The 23796-nt window shown below is 42.1% G+C and overlaps 1 protein-coding gene across 1 annotated transcript; it reads left to right on the top strand.

Moving 5' to 3' along the window:
* The first annotated feature begins 335 nt into the window (after nt 1-335).
* On the top strand, nt 336-23472 carry htra1b (HtrA serine peptidase 1b). Its single transcript, XM_008437653.2, has 10 exons — nt 336-2117; nt 7412-7511; nt 7734-7848; nt 8127-8216; nt 18821-19015; nt 19210-19242; nt 20026-20140; nt 21440-21497; nt 22265-22360; nt 22863-23472. Exons 1-10 carry the CDS (start codon nt 1658-1660, stop codon nt 23029-23031), a joined length of 1431 nt encoding a protein of 476 aa, XP_008435875.1. The 5' UTR covers nt 336-1657; the 3' UTR covers nt 23032-23472.
* Nucleotides 23473-23796: the final 324 nt, after the last annotated feature.

Raw genomic sequence — 23796 nt, 5'->3', positions numbered from 1 at the left:
GGCGAGAGGCGGGGTACACCCTGGACAGGTCGCCAGTCTGTCGCAGGGCAACACAGAGACACACAGGACACACAACCATGCACACACACACTCACACCTAGGGACAATTTGGAGAGGCCAATTAACCTGACAGTCATGTTTTTGGACTGTGGGAGGAAACCGGAGTACCCGGAGAAAACCCACGCACGCACAGGAAGAACATGCAAACTCCATGCAGAAAGACCCCAGGCCGGGAATCGAACCCAGAACTTTCTTGCTGCAAGGCAACAGCTCTACCAACTGCGCGACTGTGCAGCCCTACTTTGTATTTAATTTCTTAGAAAAAAAACATCTGATGAACTATTTGATGACATAAAACTGGAACAAGAAACATAATCTTTATTTATATTGAAGTTCGACAAATCTTTATGGATTATATGTCCTTTAATTTGACAACAGGAGGTTAAACTTGGTACACAGTCTGATGCTGAGGGTCTAATTGATATTGGCATTTGTCACAGCTGCAAAACAAAACCATAAAAGCAACAAATTGATTCTGCTGCTCAGGTTGTAAACATGAGCAGCAGAAAGTAAATCAGGTGATCTGGTGATTTCCTTCGAATACCACCTTGCACAAACGCTGAACATTCTGCACGGCCTCGCAGAGGCCACAACTGAACTTTCCAGTCTTCTATACTGGAAAAATCAATGTGACGATTGCTCTTCAGCTTTGCCAGTGGGGGTCGGGTCAATCAGAGGGCAGGATACGGCCGGAGTGCGGTGGCAGTGAAAACCCTGCGGCGTCAGCAGCCGTTTGGAACAAGAAAGCAGATCCATTCCATCCAGCTGTTAACTGTTTACAGAAAGATTATACATCCGACGTTTGTGAAAACAACAAGAAACCCCCTGAGAAGATTAGCAAACAATCGGGACAGGTTGTAAACCAATACCTCAGAGTGGCAAAAAAACAATTAAAAATGAAGCAATAATCCTTCAGATAATGTAGAAAACATGTGAAAGAAGGAGGGAAATTAACTCTGCTCAAAATACACCTTTTTTTGCCACCTTGTTTTATGCTTTAAGAAAATTTAAAAAAAACTGGGGGAAAAATCCTGACATAAAGCATCATAATTCATGCATGAAAGGGATAAATCCACACAGTAACACATGGTGGTGTCAGCATCATGCTGTGGGGATCCTGTTGCCCAGCAGTGACTTGGAAGTGTGGGGGAAAAAAAGCAGAGGTGTTAAAAACTGACAGTAATACACTGCAAACGCTTTGCGACTTTAATTGCGATTTCCCTGCAAAGTATTGACTCGCGGAGGCTCGATCCAAATGCACTCCACACTTTTCAGATGAGGCCTCTGAAACAAAAGCAGCTTTGCTTCCCTGAAGATAGAAAATGAAGTTGCAATTTAAAGTAGTTCCAGTTTAACAAACTTGAGTTCAGTCTGCTTGACATTTATTCTCCGCTAACATGCAGCACCCCTCTCCCTCCCACCTACCCGTCCTTCCTTAAGAATGACGTCACGTTATCTCCACCAATCACCTGCAGGTTTTATCCCGCAGCTTGTATAAACCGGGGCAGCCGGTGAAAGTTTCCCACTGCGTCTTACTTATTAGGCATTGACTGCATCCTTCTCAAAGTCTCTGGGTTCCAGTTCAGACAGTCCCGTCATGCAGCTTCTCTTTCTTTTGTGCGTAACGGCGCTGCTCGCCTCCTCCTGCCTGCTGTCCGAGGCGCGCGTCGCCAAGCGCTTCGCCATCGACTGTCCGGAGAGATGCGACAAGTCCCAGTGCCCGCAGATCCCCGCGGACTGCCTGGCCGGCGACGTGCTGGACAGCTGCAACTGCTGCCCGGTGTGCGCGTCCGGCGAGGGCGAGCAGTGCGGCGGCCCCGGCGACCAGGACTGCGCAGAGGGCATGGAGTGCAGGGTGACCGACGGCGTGGAGGTGTCCGCCACCGTGAGGCGGAGGGGCAGGTCCGGCGTGTGCGTGTGCAGCAACGCCGAGCCGGTGTGCGGCAGCGACGGCGTGTCCTACCGGAACATCTGCGAGCTGAAGCGCGTCAGCAACCGGGCCATGAAGCTGCAGCAGCCGCCGGTCATCTTCATCCAGAGAGGAGCCTGCGGGAAGGGTGAGCGCATGTGTGCGTGCGTGCGCGTGCATGGTCAGATTGCATCTAAAGGGAAATAGACGACAATTAAGGTCGGCCATAAGTATGAGAGAACTTTGCAACTGTGAAGGGCTCAAAGAGAACACATGATATTTACACACATACATACACATCTTAAAGCTTATGTGAATACGTAATAACACAATCCTCATTCAAAACATATTTAACATATTTACTTCTGCTTGAACCCGTAGGCACAAATGAACTATGTGTGGTGAATAATCACCTTTTTTCTTTGAAACAAATTTAATTCACTGTTTACTTGAAGACCAAAAGCAAAGCAAATGATATTAGATCATTTTTACCCTGTGTTTTTTTTGTTTGTTTTTTTTGTTTGTTTTTGTTGTTGTTGGGGCCAAAGAAGGGTTTTTATCAATTACAAGTAATACATGAGGGCTTTATTCTAAATGCTTTTTGATTAGTCCACAATTTGAACTGGTTAGTATAGTTGGCATGTCAACCACATTGTGTCAGATAATCATCGTTCTAAGTTGTTGGTTCAGCAGTTGTGCCAAATGTAGAAAGTAAAAAGAAAAGGGACAGAAAAAGATCAATCAAGAGGAAAGTAAGAGAACCCCCAAATGAAAGTCTACTGATGTTCGCCCCTTAACTCTGATCATAAATTCAGTGTCTTAATTCATCAATCTGATTTAAATGAAACTCCAGGTCATTGCTGCTTTAGGGGTGCAGAAGGATGTTATGTTGTAATTTAGATTTTTATTGTTCTTATAGTTTCAACGAGCACTCCAGTGTTTTCACCCTCTATTTTATTAAAACAATCAAGTGGCACGGAAACCCAGGTTTTCAAATTTAAAATTATACTAACAGTGAAAGCTAAATGTTTGGCCAAACTGGCCAGCTAATGGTTTATTTTTTGTCTTTTTGGTCTTCAACAAGGACATTTTCGCTGCCAACATTTCAACCTCCCCTTTTTAGTTCCCCCTTATTTAAAAAATAATAATTTCTTACTTTTATTTTTCTTCTTTTCTGGCACAGTTTGCTGCAGAACATTGATTTTCTGTTCATCTACCAACTGGTCCAGCCCCGTTAAAAGTCACACACCTCCCTGAACATCATTCACTCCCATGTCCTCATGCTTTCACTATGCTTATGCAAGAAGGTCATATCCATGTAATCACTTAGATAATAGATGAAATGTGTCTGTATGGGACCTTAATTACATAAACTGATCGATTGGAGTGTCTGCACATATTTTATTGTGCCATCTCGAGGTGGAAAGGACAAACGCAGGTAACTCAACAGAACGTAGCTTGATAACAAAAGCTACTTGTTGAGAGAAAGTGAAGTCAGTGAGGTTAATTCTCTGTAACTGCTGCTACAAAGGTTAACACACTCCTTTTCACATTTTGCCTCTTGTGTCAAGTGCATTTTATTGCCAAGACTTGGAATGAAGCAATGCATGGATTTCAAAACAATGTCGCAAATCAGTAAAGCGTTTAATCCCCCCTTTACTCTAACGCTCGAGATAAAAAAAAAAGCTGCCAGTCTGCCTTTGGAAGTCGTCCGTTTCACAAACAGTCCGTCTGAGTGTAAGCTAACCTCACGCAAATGTTCTGTTTTCTGACTTTTGTTAGAAAAATCTCTGGTGGACAAACAGGAGGGGCAAAAACCAGAGCAGACAGGTTAGGAGGAAAAAAGTGGTTTGAAGCTGGGTGCAGTTATGAAACAAAACCCCAACCTTGGAGTGTGAACCAGAGAAGCTGCAGAACTGTGTGACTCATGACTTATGCATTTCAGCAGACCCACCGTTCAGCTAAAACAATCTACTGGCAGAACAGCTTTAGATTGTGGTCTCCACAAATCTGACCTTTACACGAAGGAGGCAAGAAGAAAAGAGAGCAGCAACATAGTCGGTTTTGCAGCTTTTTGCAATTTTGTGGTCAGTTTTGTTGTGTCCAAAATTTGTGTTTGCTGCGTACATTCTTCCACAGAAGAATGTGCTCTGCTCACATCTGGCCCAAAATGAAACGTTACGTTCAGTAACCCTCTGGCGGGGGCAGCATCATGCTGTGGGGAGGCTTTTCTTCAGCAGGAAAGCTTTAGCAGGACGACAGCACTGAACACACAGCCAGAGCTGCAGGGGAGTCAGTGGCTGACAATAAAATGGTTTTACGCGTCAGACCTCAACTGCAGCAAAGGGAGACGTAACAAATTCATTTGTTTAAAACAATTAAAATGATGTTGAGTTTTTCTTTTCTCCTCCAGTTTCGCCTCTCTTGCTGCTGAGTTTTAGTGAGGTGGTTTCTGCGTTTCACCGGCGTTACGGGAAAATATCGCTTATTTGTTACACTTTCTTCCTCTCCCTGTGTCTCTGGCCATCTCCATCTCCTGAACGGCACCGTGAAACTGCAGCAAACTCTAAAAAAAAAAAGTGAGGGCGGGGTGGGTGGGTGGGGGGCGCTGTTTTCCAGCTTCGGCGCTCACTCCCTCTCAAACACACCCTTCTATGTTATCTTAACAGGGTCATAATGTGTTGAAATAAATCCAGGACTGACTGCCCCTGTGCGGCTAGAACGCGCACAGAGCTCCGAGTCATGAAGGACGCACGCATCCCGGAGACGCCGCAGCTGTGAACACATTGGACCTGCTGAGGCAGAGAGATTCTTAAGAGTCAAACAAGGTCAAAGTCAGTCTCCACTTTCTCCCTCTCCTCCTGAGAATCCGAAGCATCGTGGTGCATCCTCTCCTCCCCGTCCCGCTCCGACAGTCGGCTCATCCAAAAACCACATTTATTCGTCATTCCTTGACTCCGTTCCTAATCCAAAGCAGTCGTTTCTGATTTACGGGCTTGGGGCAGAAATCTGGACGGTGTCGGTGAGACGCCGGTGATCCGCCTCTTCGCTGGGTTGTGTAACTCCTTAAACAGAGACAGATTTAGGTCAGACATTTGTTTAACCCAGATCTGGGGATCGAAACGTTTGCTTCTTACTCCCCTCCGTGTTTCATCTCCGTGTGCAGACCTGTCGGCTGTTTGGACTCGAGAAACAAACGTTTGCATGGTGACTCAGCGTGTTCAGATTCTTTTCCAAAGTGATCCCCTGGAAAACAGAGCATTGCTTCTGTGAAAACAGTTCATTGTTTGATCTTCATTGCGGAATTTGACACTTAAAACTCTCCCCATGCTGCATTCAGGGACACCTGATCTCGCCGTCTGAGGCAGTTTTATTTGCTCGGTCAGAGGCTTTTTCCTGACCTCCCAGCTCGCTGAGCTGTTACCAACACCAGCAGCTTAGTTGGCTGTTTTTGTCCAAATGACTCCTTTAATTTCACTTCAACTTTCAAAGCTGCATCAGCTGGCAAAGCATTAATCCTGCGGCGAGCGTCCGGCCTATAACACTGGCAGGTTTCTTCCAGACGCTCGGCTGCAGATCTGGAGGTCGGCTCTTAAATTTCTTTTTTTTGCTGTCAGCTCCAGGTGCTCACATTAAGTCTGGCCTCTAGTTAAAACGTACCTTACAAAGATTTCACCCTTTTTTTTGACCAAAATCCCAAACTTCACGCCTCGTTTCTTGCCCTTTGCATTACTGACTTCAATCACGTTTCTTCTTGTTTCTCCAACATTTCTGAGTGTTTGGTGGAAATGGTTCAGCGAATCAATGCCACACCGAGAGTTGAGATTCATTTTTATTTAGGTCTTTCTAATAAAAACAAACGCATCTCTGCAAAGTTGTATTTTCTCAGGTCAGGGAAACAGGAAGGAAAAAGTCGTTTAGAAAGAGTCGCACGGAGCAACGGTGCTGCCCAAAGTTCACGCCTTTGAAATGAAGCGAAGTGGTCGCCAAGACGACGGATGAGAGCTTTTCCTGTGATAAGATCTGAAAACAGCCGAAATATTTGCAGGGCACCGGCCAACTTGTCCCTGTCGACTTGCGACCGTGAGGAAAAAGAGCAGATGTCCTCACTGAGGACTCCTGTTTGTCTGGCCAAGTTAAGGTCACATTTATTGTGTGACATCAGAAGTTTGTTAAAAAAAAAAATCATCTTTTAATAACAAACCAGTCGAAACATTTAATCATGAGTTCAGCATGATGGGCCTCATTGACCAGGTTTTCGCAGCTTGTCCAATTTTTGTCTGTCAGGCTTAAGATCTTTAGATTTTCTGTCATCAAAATAATTCTTGATCCATCCGTTCATTTGTCGAACATTCGATGCCATGTAGGCATCGCGTCTAGATAATCGGAGCATCTTAAATGTAAGTCACCAGCCACTATTTCGCTCAGAATGATGACGGGTGACTGACATGGAAAGAATAAAATTATCCTCACTTTAAAAATATTTCTGTTACTAAAATTAAAAATGTGGCAAGCAGCCTGAAATGATAGGAAGGTCCAAGGATCCACAGGTCAACCATTTCTGCCTTCAGTGGACAGCCTATGGATACGACAGCAGTTCATTTTTTTAAATTTAAGTATGACATTATTTCATTTCAGCCACTGATTTAAAAAGATAAATGTATCCCTCAAGAATTTGACGTTACTTCATTCGTAAACCCAGGGATTATGTTTTATGTATTTCCACAACATGTCCAACACTTAACATGGAGAGAGTTTAGAGGTAAACTCTCTGTTGAAGGGAAATTGGATTAAATTTAAAGTCACAACTGAGCAATTTTGCAATAAATCTTCTTGTTGGTTGAAAACAAACAAAAAAGCACGCGCGTGCAGCAGAAACGATTTTAAAAGCTGCTTCGTAAAGTTTTGTTTGCTCATTATTTGTGAAATGAGTCCAGGCTGCTTGCAATTACTGTTTCTAAATTCGATGTTTACGACACAGAAAGGAGGATGTGTTTAATTGTTCGTCCCGCGGGACCTGACTGGGAAAGGGGAAACTTTCCCACAGCATCGGTTTGAGAAATGGATCTCTTACAAATCTACTTCTGGAGTCAAACAGGAACAGCGTGACACAACAGGAGCAGTTCTTCTTCTTTGTCTGCAAATCTCTCCATATCTTTTGATGCTCTGAATTTCTTCCTTTGTTTTATAAGAATCAGAAGGAGAAGCTCTCTGAGGTTCACGTTGACGTCTACGTCAGATACAAACTCTTTGTCTGCAGTTTATATCTGTTGTCTGCGATCCAAACCCAGGTTAACGCATGTTTTACACGTCCAACCTGGCAACCCAAAAGCAGCGTTATCGCCTCTCATCTCTGTCGTCTGCGTTTCAGGCCGGACCACACAGAGATCCCCTGATTGGCCGCGATGCCTCATACTGATACTGTGTTTCTCTCCCTTTCAGCCCAGCTGAACCTCGACAGTCTGCGGCACAAATACAACTTCATCGCCGACGTGGTGGAGAAAATCGCTCCCGCTGTTGTTCATATTGAACTCTTCCGCAAGTAAGAACAACAAAATGTTCCTGCAGCTGCATTAAATTTAAAATGTCCTCAGCAGCTTCGGGTCAAGATATTTTTCGCAGCTCTTTGTAATTCATGAATGACGAAATCTGTTAAAATTCATCCTGAAAGTTATGAATTCTCTTGAAAGTTCTGGTATTAAACGAGATTATCTTTAGGTGTGAAATGCTTTGTTGAGGTTGTTTTGGATCATTTTCCCTTTAGGATGATATTTTCTAAGAGGGAGGTCGCTGTCGCCAGCGGCTCTGGTTTCGTTGTTTCTGAAGACGGGCTGATCGTCACCAACGCCCACGTGGTTGCCAATAAGCACAGAGTAAAGGTACGTAAAGCTCCCGGGATACATTTTAACCTTTTAATATACGAATTACGTCTTTAGCGTTTATAAAACGCCTTGACTTTACTCATGACTTTAAAGAGTGTTGTCCCATCCATCCAGTCCCTCTACAGAACAGTGAATATTCTGTTGCTTCTTTCCTTTCTTACAGGAAATGTTAGATTTTATTGTGCTGTAGTTTTTATTTCTTCAAGTTGTTTTTTGACTGCTTAAATCTTTACATTTTGGTGAGGGTCAGGCGAACTTTTCTCCATGCCCTGCAGGTGGAGCTGAAGAGCGGCGCCACCTACGACGCCAAGATCAAAGATATCGACGAGAAGGCCGACATCGCCCTCATCAAGATCGACGTACCGGTGAGCAGCAGAGGGCTACAGAGACAACTAATGAACTGAGTGTCTTCTGTTTGTCTTCACGTTTACGATCTCACATCTGAGTTCATCCGTTTTGGTTTCACTCTGTTCCCAGTCGGTTTTCGTTTAAATCAACTCTTCCTAGCGACCTCAGAGTCGTTTGATTATGAAATTAGAGCACATCGACTTTGATTTCCGTAATATCTTTTTGTGGCACAACTTACTTATTAGAGCGTTTTCTCCGAAAATGGATTCCCGGTTTCAAAAACGCCAGAAATGCTTTCTTCCACACGGAAACGGCCCAAAACGTTTTTTTTTTGTTTTGTTTTGTTTTTGTTTTACTCCTCCAGGCCTGTAAGTGGCGCTAAGCATGAATTATTGGACATGTCCCTAAAGCTTCCACACGAGGTTAGAAGTGAACCCAACAAGAAAACAAGCATGGCAAACATCAAGTGGTGTCTTTTGTGATGAGAGGCGACGAAATCAAGCTTCTTAGCATTATGAAACAAATTATAAGACAGATGTGCAGTCCACCGTTGCAGCTGCAACACATGGCGCATGTGATGGGTTTGAGATTCTAGGTCAGGTTAAAAACTTGAGATAATATGTCAGTGTTTTCACAAAACAGGTGTTTTCTCTGTCCACATGAATACACAAGGTCAACATTTTCAGTCTGGAACTTGCTCCTAAAAAAAAAATAAAAAATTGTGTAGGGTTTCCTAAAATGTCATTTCCACTTTTCTGTTTTGGGAATAACATTTCTGTGTATGAACCAGAGTAACCAGTTGATTTTGTCATAATGAGTTTTTTTTTTTTTTTTTTCTTATCTCTATTTCAATCTTCGGTCTTATTATTTGTCTGACGGTGCCTAAGAAAAAGGTAAAGTTTCTTGAACAATTTATGTTCTTAATAACTAATAAACCAAGACAATACAGCTAAAAGATTTTTAATTAATTTCCCTGGCAGTTACTGCATGTCCTTAAAACTTCGTTACTTTATATTTAAATTGATCTCTTATTTAATTATGAGCCAGGCTCTTACGTTCTAATTTCTTCCATCTTCTTGTTCTGTCTCTGTTTGTCTCTGTCTCCCTCAAGTATTTACAATATTTGTGTGTTTTTCATTAAGATTTCCTCAGAGCAAAGTCTGGTTTTAATTTTAACCCGGCGGGATTTTTTTTTTGAGGCGAGGCGTCTCAGGGAGAGAAATGTCCTGACTCACTAAAGTGTCAACAGATGGAGCAGGTCAGCAGGGACCGAGAACGGTGTTTATGTGTTTTAAATTTGGCTTTCGCTTTTTACAGCACATTGTTTTTGCCTCAACACAGCATTTATATTGTTAAAAATCAAGCAAACAAAAACTTTAGTTACATTTCTGGGTACTCTTTAAGCTCCTCATTGGTTTATTGGTCAGTTTTCATAAATCAAAAATATTTCCTGATTTATGGCGTTTTTATATCAGCTATTGGACTTGAGTTCAGGCAGTTTAATCCATGTTTTTCACTTCACTAGCCCTTTCAGAGGAGCAAACAGGCAATAAATTAAAGGAAATGAAGTCCAGCTGTGCTTATGAAAGCAGACGGAGCGTATTATGCAACTGTGAATTGGTGTGTTTCCAAACAAAAAAAAAGGTCAAATTTCATGACCGTTTAAAGAGAACTGAAGGGTAAATTTATAACATCAGATTTAAATCTGAACTCTGCAGGTTTGAGGGGAAAAAATTAACCCATTTGTGACATTTAAATATATGGCTGGAGTAGATCAGGGCAAACAGGACATTTAAGGAATGACTGAAATACGTCACAAATGCAATAATATAAAACAGAAATTTTTATATGTTTTTTTTTTTTTTGCTCCTTAGAAGCTCAGTCTTGAGTTCACCAGGCGGTGAGGGGAGGGCATCTTCTCAGGGAGTCAGCACGCTGTGCAGGCTGTTAGAAACTTTACAAGCTGGGTTATTAGTGCTACTTTGGCCTTTTACTCAGGTTCCGCAGTTTGCACTGTGCAATATGTAGGTCTCTCAACTGTTTATTCAAAAGAGACAAATAATAAAAGAACCAATGTGACACCAGAAATTGGACAAAATTTTGTCTCTTTTTGGTGCTTTGGCAATACTGCAGATAAGAGAAAACGTCTTACTCTGCATTTCTTCAAAATAAGTGTAATTGTAGACGAAGCAACCGGTGACTTCTCTCTACGCGTGCTTTGCAGTAGAAGTACACATTGTTATTTAACTTTAAACACTTTATATTCTTCAGTTAACACATATGTTGCTGTGGTCGCTCCGAAGGGAGGGTGCTTCTGGCTTAGAGTCGCACCACTTCTCTCTAACTGGGGAGCCGATTTTAAATGCTGCAGAGCTTTAAACTGTAACTATTCGTGTACTTTATATACATCATAAACATCAGCATTTTATCTGTCATTGCAATATGATATATGGTTTCCTGAATCACAAAGAATGCACACATTTATTCCTGTCACGTTCTTTACTTCAAAACTCCAACTGCATTTTTTTTTTTTTTTCCAAACTTGTGATATCTCTTCCAAAAACCACTGGAGAGATTTGAAAATTGACATACGCAGCCAAAAAGACCTGAAACCGTGAATTATTTTTTGACTCATCTAAAACTTTTTTGCACAATGACAGACTGCTTGAGGTTCACATTTAACCCTTTCCTCCTCTCCCCTCTTATTAGGGAGACAAATACAGGGGTAGATCTCACTAAGACACGGGGAGGCAGGTTGACAGCAGAGCAAACAGTGAGCTAACRCTGCAGTGGATGTTGGCTTCTTGGCGTGTTCAGACAGCTTGCACGGGGAAACTTTAGCTCCAGGACGTCAATATGAAGAAATTCATTAACCGTTAGAAATGGGTGATTTTTTTTTTTTGGGGGGGGGGGGGAGGGTTGCTTGGAAACACAAAACAATTCGTCACTGCACAGCCAGAACACACAGAACCTCACATGATTTTTCACTGCCTCTCAGACTGGTTTGCAATGGGTGCAAATCTGATGAGGTTTGCTTTCACATGATGTGGGAGGATGTACAGAAAGCAAAAGAAGGAAAGGAACTCCGACTTCTGCATATTTTTCCTTTTCCATATTATCTATAGTGGGAAGCATGCTAGATTGTTAAATAAAAGCTACTTGTGTATAAAACCTTTCACGTAGAGAAAAGTTTCTCTTTTTATTTATCACCAAAGAACTGAAACTAAACTAAAACTAAAAACGTCTCATCTTAGTTTTATTCTTTTGCCGTTTGCCACACAGTGAGTCTGTTGTACACCGTTTCGGTCTGACCTCAGAAAGTTTGGGTTTACCTGCCACTTTCGACAACATGCATTAAGCTGTGATCACAGGGAAAGGGGCGGGTAATGGTGGTGTTATGATACATGGCTTGTTAGTGGTGAAGTTCTCTTTAATCCCCTCTGTTCCTTTGAAACGGCCTCTCTGAACGGTGTGAACATTCTGCAGCCCAGCGTTCAGGAGGCTCCCGAGTGGGACTGCAGCTGCGAGGAGCCGAGTGCAGGTGAAGCTGTCAGGCGTGTCGCTGCAGGTTCAGGACAGAAAAGCCTGGGCTTTACGCCGGTGGAAAGAAGTTTTAATTCTCTCTGTCGCTCGTCTGCTCCAGTTTCTCCTTTCCTAATAACAAACTTATCCTGCTGCTCTGGGAAGATCTGTTTTATCACGTAACTCAAAGCTAAGTTAGAGAGGAACACATTTAATTTTTTTAGTGCATCATAGGTGGTCTTAACACAAACTTCTACTTGCATAGAGAACTGCGCTTGGCTGCAGATAGCATCGGAGGCACACAGAGAAATTTAGTTCATTGGAGAGAAACAAAATAGGAAATGCGAGCTCGAATCGTGATAGTGGTGTGCTGAAGTCTCCAGCTGCCGCATCTGAGGCGTCTTTCCCCCCTGGAGCCTGTACAGACAGGAGCTCCTCCTGGGCGTGTTTTTAATCTCGATCTTTAGAGCGGCCTTGCGGCGATGTTCCGCCTCGATCGAGCCGCGATCGTGTTCCGTGACAGCGTGTGGAAATTTCGCATTGGTTTCGGTTCCGGCAGGCCTAGACGTCTGAGCACCGGCAGACACCTGATCTCTGCGATTAACGATGAAGAGATGCAAAAAAGAAAAAAGAAAAAAAAAATGTCCGTCGACTTGTGTTTCAGTTCAGAAGTTGATCCTGTCAGAGAGGTAAATCTCTGCCAGGTTTGTGAAACCAAATGATTATGAAAAAAAAGCAAAAAATCCACGAGAGGAATTAAAAGAGTTATTGGTAAGTTTAGGAGAACAAAACAATGTTATGACTGTAAATAAAGTCTGTGGAACGCCACACTTCTACTAGGAGAGGAAACAGTCTAATAGCAATGAAATCAGAGGAAGAAAGTTCCTAAAAAAACAGTGTTGGTATCGACACGGCTCTGTGGGGACAGGATGAGTCTTTCGCTCTTAAGTTTCCGCATCCAGGATGAAAACAGGTGCTGCTGCAAAACGCATTAGTGCAAAGAGCAAGGTTGACTCTGAACGTCTGGCATGGGAGGAAACAATCAGTGCTGCTTTATGCATCAGGTTATCCTCCCTTCTACAGGAAACAAGTCAGTTTTTCATCCATGTGTGATTTAAAAGAGTTGGTTGTTGCGGTGGGGCGGGGGGGACACTGACAGACAGTCCAGGGTTTTCTGTGTTACAGTGAAATCGAATCCGTGCCGCGTCTCTCTCAGGCGCTGCTGGGGTTTTCCAGCGTTGTTGGAAATCGCTCTGCACTTTACAACGCACCGCCTGGAGGGACAAAAATGGTTCAAAGCAACATAAGCAACAGCGTGGCTGCCGACTCATGTGGGAGGCAGCGTGAGCTTTACCAGTAACTAGACAGGAAGGTCAGCCACCGCTGTGACTTTGCTTTTCCTTCTGGAAAATGTGATATTGTCCTTTGCCACATTTCAGGATGAAGTGCTGCACTCAGCATTTTTTTTCTATTTGTAGTATTTTTCTTTACTTTGGAATCAGGTCAATAAACGTAAAGCAAGAGTGTTTTTGTCTTGATATTGCAAGAGCAAAAATAATTTCCCAATATTCATTTTATGTCTTTTTTTGTTGTTTTTTTGTTTTGTGTTTTTGCTTTAAAACTGAAATTTGAAAACTGAAAAGAAAAAAAAATCAAAAGTAAACCAAAGTGAAAAATCAAAACAAGTAACTGAGCTCTGTTGAAGTCTTGCGTGATCTCCTGCTGTTCAACCAAGATGATTTTTTTTGTGACGTTTCAAACGAAAGGAGCAGCTTTTGTAAAATCTGAGTTAAAACCTCAAAGCCTCAAATCAAAGGATTTATGCAAAAATTAAGAGCTCATAAAAAGCTTCTGGTGCTTTGAGTTTTACACACATACACACACACACACAGACACACACACACACACACAGACACACACACACACACACACACACACACACACACACACACACACACACAGACACACACACACACACAAAGAAAAACTATAAATCAGTTGCTCTGATGTTAATCCAAAATTAAAGTTATATATACTAACATAAAGGTTCTGATTTATGTGTTTGTGATGCGATCATCTCTATTACTTTCATGAACGGTTTTGATCACGAGCACAAAAATCCACAAAAAAAAAACTTTTTTAACATTTCAGCTAACTAAGTATCACTCCGCAGCGAATACAGAGGGATGTTGAAAAGTAAAACGAATGATGTTTAACCTATTCTTAGTGTTTTGCATTTGGTCGCTTCGTGCCACTCTGCTCCGTTGGTGTCTGGAAGTGATTACTCAGCAGCCCCTTTATAATTTCAGAGTAGGAACCCATTTTCCTGGTGGGTGGACGTCTGCAGGGTGGCATGAGAACGTTAGAAGGTCTGACTTGTGTTTATGGATCAGTCTGGGCCCAGGAAAGGAGCTTTTCATTTCAGATAATGAAGCAAATCATCTTCTGAACCCATCCAGAACCAGAACTCACTGTGTTTATGCTTTGAAGAGGTCATAGTTTGTTGGGGGATGGGGGGGGGGGTTAATTGGAGAAAGAAAGTATTTGGTTTTCCCTTTTGAGCTATCACGCAAATGTTCTTCACAAATTAGCAAATTAGCCTCAGAATGGGACAAAGGAGCAATAAAAGTGGCTTAAAAATCATGTTTTCTTTTGTTACCTGGATGGTTAGTTTAAGTCGGTGTTGTAGTTTGATGGGCTGATCAATGCTCTGCTGTGAGACTTTGGGTCCTGTCATTCATGTGGATTTTACTTCGACATGAGCCGCCTAGCTTAGCGTCGATACAGACGGTATCTCCTGTTAGCTGTGACCTCGTTTAGCAGGTTAATGCCCCCTGACACAAATCTAAAAGAGGTTCTGAAATGTTTTAACAAGTCCAACAAGCGTTGACCTCATTTCTAAAATTCCCAAACCCCAGTCCAAGCAATGCTTTTGCACAATGTGCTCAAGAAACAAGTCTGATCCAGAGACGCGCCGACTCGCAGCTTACAGGACTTAAAAGATCTGGTGTTAACAATGCCGCGCATTCATGCCTGCATGAAAGTAACGTCTTGATTATTAATCTTTTTTTGAACGGGGAAAATGCAGGTTTACAGGAGGTGATATGTTTATTTCAACATTTAGCATTAGTTGCATTTCTTCCTAATAGACTGAAGCTTGCATTTCCTTTAATCTGCTGAATGTTGCCTTTCAGCAAGGGCTTGCTTTGGAATATTTTAGTTTGATAATGAGTCATTATCTGCCATGATAATAAAGACTTTGTCTTTTTGTAGAGTTTCAAAAGGGAGTTTGTTCAGTAGTTTCCGTTTCAAAATTACTCATGAAAAGCTGCTTATTTGGTTAAATGTGCCGAGCAGCAACATCTGACTTTAACAATGTTTATTGTAGAAAGTCCTTTTAGCTGGAGCTTAAGAGAAGTCGCATCAGAATCTGATTCTTCATTGCACTCAAGCTCTTATGATTCCCTGCTAAATGAGGTCTACATCTGTTTTTAGCGCAGGGGATTGAATCAGTCAGCATGGATGTTTCTAAGACATGTGGCATCAATATTTGTTTCCTTTTAGTTTTTATAAAAGAAACATGTCTATTGGGAAAATGAATTCCTGGCGGATAGACGGCTGTGTAGAAACAGGAGAACACAATGTTTGTTTGTTTTTCGTATATAAAGTGCTGTTGAAGTTTATAGCCATTGAGCTAATTTACCTTGAAAACATCCACAAAAAACAAACATAAAAAATACTTCAAAGTTTTTCCAAGAAAGCTTAAAAATATGCATAATTTCCTGTCACTTTTCTGGTTTGGAGAACAGCAGCTGCTCACTGTTTCTGCTTCAGGCTCTGCGGTTTAATTTGCTTTATCGCAAGTCGTAACTCATCGGGATCTCGGGACGCAAACTTTCTCTCAGCACACAATCTGCAGCGACGGCCTGTTCTTTGAGCGTACCTGTGGACTCAGACATACTTTTCCTTCAGTCTAAGGTTCCCTGGAAACATCTCCCATCACTACCCAGAAGCCATCAGATGGAAAACATGTTTACGTCTGTCGCATCAGTGTGCATCTGTTTCCCTCATAGCCGTCCACTCCACTTAACTCCACCTAAGTCGCTCTCTCTCGGCGGCTGAAGGTCTATGTTGTCACTTTTTCTGTTTTCCTGTCTGGTACCGAGATTTAAACTCAGGAGATTAACACGGGAGTGGAGGATGATCTCTTGATGTCCTCATCCGCAACTCGACCTTTCTTATTAAACACAAGAAAATAGGTCAGAGGTGTGTGTTGAGTAAGTCGCTCGAAGGCTTGTTATTTAACAGAGGAAATGGGCGGGCGCATGGTTGTGCAGCAGCCAAACCGAATGCACGCACACGGAGACAAACAGACGGTTGTTATGCGTGGGGGAAGAGTGGAGCTGATGAAAGTCGGGCTCCGACATCTGTCTCCGTTTTTCTGCCTCGCATCACGTCTGGATCTGAAAAAGGTCAGTGGGACAACACAGGTGTCACGAAGGCCTGGCTGACCTCCAGAGCTCTGCGGCCGCAGGTGATGCGCAGGTGTCACTTGAGGCGTCAGGTGGACAGAATGAGCCTGAAACGTGGAAATCTGTAGTTCCAGTGGCCAGTTTCAGCACTGAAGAAGAGGTGGGAGACTGGTGAATTACAGCACAACTGGGACACTAAAACCCGACAATAAAAAGATTATAAATCAAACAATAATAATAAGCCATAAGCAAGCTAGCAATAATAGAAATTCATTTTGGTCGTACAGAATGATAACTATAACCTCATTTGGACTTTTTCTGTTTCACGCTGGAATACGCAGCTAAAAAGTGGTAAAATTTCCTTTGAGCCGGATGTCTGAGAAAATCATCTCATAGAAAAGATGAAGCAGAAGAAAAAACTCAAAAGGAAAAGCAGGAGCGAACATGACAGAGCAGATTTGATTTTATTTTGCTGTCATGTAAGTAACTGACCAGAATGAATGAGTTGGGCATCTTTTATCTACAGTACAAGACACTGTAAAAAGAAAAAAGTCTCTAATTTATGGTAAAAATAGCGGCAGCTGTGGCTGCCAGAATTTTACCGTAAATTAGAGACGTTTTTTTTTGTTTTTTTTGTTTTTTTTTACAATGCACCCTTTTGGTCAAATTTCAAAGACTTACTGAAACAGTGAACCAATAATATTTACACTGTAGACCAATCAAAAACCTCCCCAACATGTGCATATCAAATCCTCAACGGGTCACTGACGGTTCCAACTCAGCTCATGTCGGAATGATTATACAATTTTATCAGAAACATCAAAAGTGAAATAAAAACTGCATTCTTGTTTTTGACAATTGTTTTATAAATGCTGTTGGCTCTAAAACGGAGGGGGAAGAAAATGACACGAGTCATTGATCACCGCTCACTTTAACATGTGAGGCAAAACCAGCACCAAAGTCTCCTCAAACTGGAGAACGTTACCGGGGCTGCTGATGTTTCGTGGAAACTTTAAGTGAGAGCAGAAGCAGTCAGGTTTTTATGTAAAAGGGGCCTTAAAATCTCACAGAGGACTGGAAATGCTAATGTCGGTGAGGAAATTAGTCATAAACCCAGACAGAGCCACAGTCAGACAATTTAGTGTTTAAAAAAAAGAAGAAAATGGCTGATTTAGTGGGGAAACATTCCTGGGAAAACATCCTAATTCCCAAATGTTTAGTTAGACATGATGAGGGAAAAATCCCACAAGTTTCGCCTGCATGTCTCTAAATGCACTGCATATTGCATTTTTTTTTTTCCCCTATTCAGCTCATTGTTTATGCTCATCAGTTGTTCCTGAGTTCTCAGTGTTCCACTTTCGGACATCCAGATGTTACAGGAATCCGGTAAAAATAAGTTGAACTTCCTTCTGTTTTACTGGAAGCCTTTCTGAGCCAACGATGAGCCAGCTTTACCACCCAACTTTAACTGGGACAGGGCCGTGACCGGCAGTCGGAGGAGTGGAGGACACCTCCCTGATGACGGAGTTCCTCTCTCCATCCCAAACAGTGACCCCCACCCTCTGACGAGGCTGGTTTTGGCTTGTCGTTGTTGGCAGTCTCTTTGTCTTTACAGTCATGACCTCTTGAACGCCCCACATCTTCGTCACAGCCAGCCAGTAAAACTAGTCGGTGGCCAGTTAGAAATTTTTTACTGAAACATTTCAATCCCTTTTTTTTTTTTTTTTAGATTTTATAGAAGACATGCTGGTGAGCTTCCACTTTGCAGCTCTTTCTTTTTCGTTGATTTCTCCAGAGCAAAACAGAGAGTAATTGATGTCAGAGCAGCGGCCCTGGCGCATCATCATCATCAGTTGAGCTGGAACTGCTGCATCCTAGATCATTTTGTCCTGAGGAGTTCCAGGCGAGTTTCTCCGGAGATTTGTATCTCCTCTGCTGGGTTGTGCTTCTTGGATTCCAGGACGTTCGGATCATTCTGAGAATCCGACCCAGCTCCTCGCGTTTTTCCCCTCCCCGTGCATGTCATCGGCTGCGCTGATTTAGAGGCTCGACCAGAGGGCGAGCTGACTTGCTGACATCTGTCTCTCGCATGGCAGTAAGAAAAATAAGGCATCGCTTGTGTGGTTGGGTGCTGCTCTGTGTGTGAACTAATTGTTCTTAAAGAACAACAAGTGTTATAAACACGAGTTTCAGCTCTAAAACTACCGGTTGAGTAATTGTCTTTAATTCTTACAAGCATATTCAGGCCAGTTCTGTACTATTACTGCCAGAAAACATGGGAAGTATGTGGTGGCTTTCTTGGTCATTTAGAAAACCGTAATGTTCTCAGCAGCAGCTTCCAGAGGTGAAGTTTGAGAAGTTCTGCAAAAAAAATAAAAATACAACAAAAGACTGTGAAAATGTGTCGGCATTATGAAATAAACCTTTTTGAGCTGAGGATGATCTTTTTTTTGTGATGCATAAACATGAAGATAATCAGAATCTACAGTGACTTAAAGACAATTTAAAAATGTCAACCAGATAAAACAAAATCTGCAAACTCGTGTCACTTTTGAGCCTGGCCGATAAGGGAAAGCTTTGATTTTGTTTGATTTCACCATTTTCTCCGCCTTGTCCATCCCTTGCAGACGAAGCTGCCTGTGCTGCTCCTCGGCCGCTCTGCGGACCTCCGCCCCGGCGAGTTCGTGGTCGCCATCGGCAGCCCGTTCTCCCTGCAGAACACTGTCACCACCGGGATCGTCAGCACCACCCAGAGAGGAGGCAAGGAGCTGGGCCTCCGCAATTCAGACATGGATTACATCCAGACGGACGCCATTATTAACGTGAGTGAACGGACAGGAGGAGCAGGAGAGCGAGGCTTACAAGAAGTAAAAAAAAAATCTCCAAGCTGTTTGCAAGTTTTACCTGTTTGAAACTCTTACTCTGCTTTTTTATCACCTGTGAGCAGCAGCAGCTGCTGTCATAATGAATGTGAACTCAGCGGAAGGAAAGTTTCATCTTGTTTGTTTTCTTGCAGTACGGAAACTCAGGAGGGCCATTGGTCAACCTGGTAAGTTTGAAATTTCTTGTGTGCATTTTGTTCAACATATGTAAATATTGAACATGTATGTTGTTCCCATTATCCAAGACGTATTCTTAGTCTGCTTGTGGAGAAAATATGAGGAGACGCCAATTGACATGTTTGTTGCTGTTGTTCCGACTTGAATGACTCACATCTCACTCAACAACATGGTTTCTTTCCTCCTTAGCAGACACAACAGCGGTGTTTAGGAAACCGCCTGCATATTTCACATTTTGTCAGCTCGCAAACCACAGACTTCGTCGTGTTTTTGTGTGACTTTTGCAGGATTAACCAACAAAACGACTGAACGTTGATGCATGGGTTAGGAATTTTGTTTCTCCCAGCTTCGCACATATGGAGCGTGAAATTTGTTTTGCATTGGACTCTGATTCACATATTACACATTCAAGCTTCGATTTTAATGACTTTTCCACTTTGACTTTAATATTTTAACACAATGGATTCCACTCCTCTAATAAACATGGACCGGTCCCATAAAGCTTTTTTTTTTTTCTCTGATTGGCCTTATGAAATCTGTAAAACAAAAACAGAACTTTTTATAACACTCGACCTCAGCCGAGATATTACTTAACAGATGTCAGATGTGCAAACAAACATCGAGCATCGCTAAGATCTCATTAGTCGAAGCAAAATAATCCGTTTAGGTAACGCTTGGCAGGTGACATCACGTCCACAGCTGACACTGATTTTCAGCCGTGTTCCTTGAAATGCTCGTGAAATGATGCGAGCCTGTTGTTTTTCCCCCTGCAGGACGGGGAGGTGATTGGCATCAACACTCTGAAGGTCACTGCCGGGATCTCCTTCGCCATCCCGTCAGACAAGATCAGACAGTTCCTGGCAGAGTCACACGACCGGCAGGCCAAAGGTCCGCCACTCTGCCCGCCGTCGATAATACGCAACAAATGGATTCTGTGCTGATAATTGAATCGCAAGTCTTTCTAGAGATTTTGGTTTTTACTTTATGAGTCACAGATTACCTTTTTCCTGAAATATGCAGCTTATTCAGCTGTAACCACAGAGGAGAAACAATTTTTGTTTTATTTCCAAAATGTGTTGCAAATTAATGAAACTAAATGACTCAACGTTTGGATTTTTATTTGAATTTATATTAAATCATGGGTTGGATTGTTGGTGAAAAAGCCACTCTATCATAAACAGAACAATTTTATGGAACGAATAAAGAAAATTTAGAGTCAGATAACAAGACGTAGAAAAAAAAACCCATGATGTCAAATCATAAAGTTGCCATTTTAAATTCTTCCTCCTTCAGCTGAAATGTCTCTTTTATAGCTTTAACACCACTTATAAGACCAATTTGAGGTACAGAAACTAACTTGTTTTGTTTCAGCTACATTTAACAATTAATTTTAAAACTTAATGCTACAAACACTTAGCTAAATAAAAAGAAATATAGTCGCTGGGCTTTATTGTAGATACAGAACAAACATGGAGACGTTTCTCTGCTGCTACTGCATTTATGTCTCTCAGTAAGACTGACTCTGGACTCATGGCAGGTGGCTCCGTCTTGGTGAGTGGATTTTAGTGAGCTGTGAGTGACCTTTGACCTTCTAAAACAGGATGTCTTTAAAAATACCACTTTGTAAAGTTGTCACTTGAGCTCGTTCTGCTGCTTTCACTCTATTAGACAGGCCTGGAATTTAACAAAACAAAACTAAATTTCACCTTTCTGCAGCTGATAATCAAAAAATAATTTTCTTTGTTCTTCAGAAGAACTCAAATAGTAAATCAGACCAAGCGCATCCCACATAGCAACATGACTTTCACTGGATCGGGTTCCCTTTGTCCTGACGTTAACACAGAACATTACAGCACCCTCTACAAGCCAAGCAGCCATGGCGTAAATAAAAGCAAATGGTCCAAACCTCTGTCATGATACGAGGTTAAAAAGAGTTGACCCAGCTGTGTGTTCAGGCAGCCATGATTGGGACCAGTTGGCTGCAGTAATAAAAGTCATCATTTCCAGTGAATTGTATTTATTCCAAGCATTAAAGTTCTTTGTATTAAGTCCTTTTGAGTGACTTGTGTTTAGCATGATCCTCTAAAACGTTGACAGTATATTTAAATGTTGCAGACTTCTAATGGAGGTTTTTAAAAACATCTGCTAACATCGACTTTTTTTTTTCTTCTTTTTTGCTTCCCACAGGGAAAACATTACCAAAGAAGAAATACATCGGCGTCAGAATGATGAGTCTCACTCCGTCGTAAGTTTCTGTTCCAGACTGCATCACATTTGATTCCTGTACACGATCAATAAAAGAAACATCTTGATGCCAAAGCGTTGGTTTCCATAGTTACAAACACGTACCCTGATTCCTGTTGCCTCTAAAGCTTGACATGGTGAGCCGTTTTTCACCTAACAAGGATGAGCAGACTGAAAATGTTTTAGTTCAGCTTTTTACTACCTGCTGCCAATTCTGAGCTGGAAATGGGCAGGGATAGAGGGACAGGAGAGCAGCCAGAGAGGAGGAGGAAGACCTGCTCCAAATCAGAGAAACAGCCAGAATCTGCCTCAGTTTGTTTAAATCTAAAGATCCCAAAAGAGGAACTTTTGAATCTTAACTGCCCGTGTCACATAATTGGTATGACCTTGGAAATCATTTATGTCACATTCTTCACCTTTTGTCACATTTCAGCCAAAACCTTCAATGTACTTTATTCACGACGCAAAGTAGAGTGCTGGAAACCCTTTTTTAGCAGACGAGGACTGGAAAATTTAAGATTAATTCCAGATTTGCTTCTGCAACAGAAGTAGCAACACAATCGTGGCATGTTGAAGACATTCAAATTCACAGTTACTGACGAAGGAGAAGCCACTTTAACAAAAAAAAAGTTTATTTAATGTTTTGCAGTTTTAAACCTCTTAGCGTCAGTTAATGTTTTAGAATCAGACGTCACCAGTTGAGTGTCATGAAATCCCCTTGGTTGACGTGTTTTGAATGTTTTCACCCCTTTTTTTTTTTGCCCTCAGGCTGGCAAAGGAGCTGAAGGAGAGGCATTCGGACTTCCCTGACATCACTTCAGGGGCGTACGTCATCGAAGTCATCAGCCGAACTCCAGCCGAGGCGTGAGTGCTCCGTTTTCTCAGGAGAAACTTTAAAGATGTTTTTGTCCGAATCTGAGACCACTTCATTTGCAAGTCGCAAAGTTATTCCCTCAGTTGCTGCCAGACATTATAAAAAGTGGGTGGAGAAATAAATATTTGGTGTTCAGAGAAATTTCTGAGCAACCAGATGAAAACCAAGCTGCAGTCTTCCAACTAAGAAAACAGCCAGGGATGTTTGATTTCTGCTCATGCTGTGTTTTTTCTGTAGTCCTGTTGACTTTCATACTTGAGTTTTTCTTGTCAATAGTCCTGTTGAGTTGAAATGTCAAGTAAAAGTTTTATGAGCTGGCAGTGGAAGCAATAAATGTACAAAGGCCCAACTCAACAAAGATGAGTTGGGCCTTATCAGGACAATTTTAGAAATTCCAATTTGTGTATAGTTTGCATATTTGGTTTGAACCAGTCAAGTTTAGGCAGAGAACATTGTCTTGTTTCACTCCAACATGTGATTTCTCTGAGGCAGAGCTGGCCTGAAGGAGAGGGACGTCATCATCAGCATCAACGGGGATCCCGTCACCTCGGCCACTGATGTCAGTAACGCCATAAAGAGGGACGACAAGCTGCGGACGGTGGTGAGGCGGGGAAACGAGGACGTCATCCTGACCATCGTCCCAGAGGAGATTGACCCTTGACCTCTCAGCTAAAGAGAGCAGCCAATCAGCGTGAGAGCTGAAGCAGTCAACCAATCGCGAGCCGGCTCTCAGAGCTTCTCGACCAATCATGAACACTTTGAATGAAACGAGCATCCAATTGGAGGGTGTGTGTGTGTGTGTGTGTGTGAGGCTGCGGCTGTAGGACTTCCCTTTTTCTCTAAATCCTTCCTCCCACTCTGAGAGGCTCATTACTCCTCAGGCTGAAACTTCATGTTAGCTCTTTTACTAACCTCCATTTACCTTCCGTCGTCTCTCATCTTCTATAGCCTAACACCTGTTGTGCAGAGAGATTACTGCAGGTCACCGTAGTTCACCATGTACTGTATATTCATGTTCATGAGGGAATATTTTGATAAAGTGTTTTCTCTTTGTGTTTGATGGCAATGTTGTCAAAAAGGAGAATAAAATTATTTTTGAAAAAAAAAATTCTCACAGCATTCTGATTTTAGCAATTTGCTGGTTAAAGGTGTGAAAAAATAAAAAAAAAAGTATAGATTTATTTTGGTGCTGGAGCTTAATACTAAAGAAAAGGAAAATATACACATCAATTCAGTTGGGAAAAAAGAAATCTTACTTTAACAAAATATCCAGTGGTACCATAACTATAACTGAAGAACTTTGATTTAATGTGGATCCAGAATTTCCTGGAACTTAACCGTTTCTCTCGAGTACAGAGATGTTAGACTGGGGACCCAAGTTTGAACTGTAATGTAAAAACAACAGGAAGCAGTGCCACAGAAGACC

This window comes from Poecilia reticulata, linkage group LG19, assembly GCF_000633615.1.
Source record: "Poecilia reticulata strain Guanapo linkage group LG19, Guppy_female_1.0+MT, whole genome shotgun sequence".
Classification (NCBI taxonomy): domain Eukaryota; kingdom Metazoa; phylum Chordata; class Actinopteri; order Cyprinodontiformes; family Poeciliidae; genus Poecilia; species Poecilia reticulata.
Note: the sequence above shows the minus strand (reverse complement) of the source record. Positions and strands in the feature narration are given on the sequence as shown.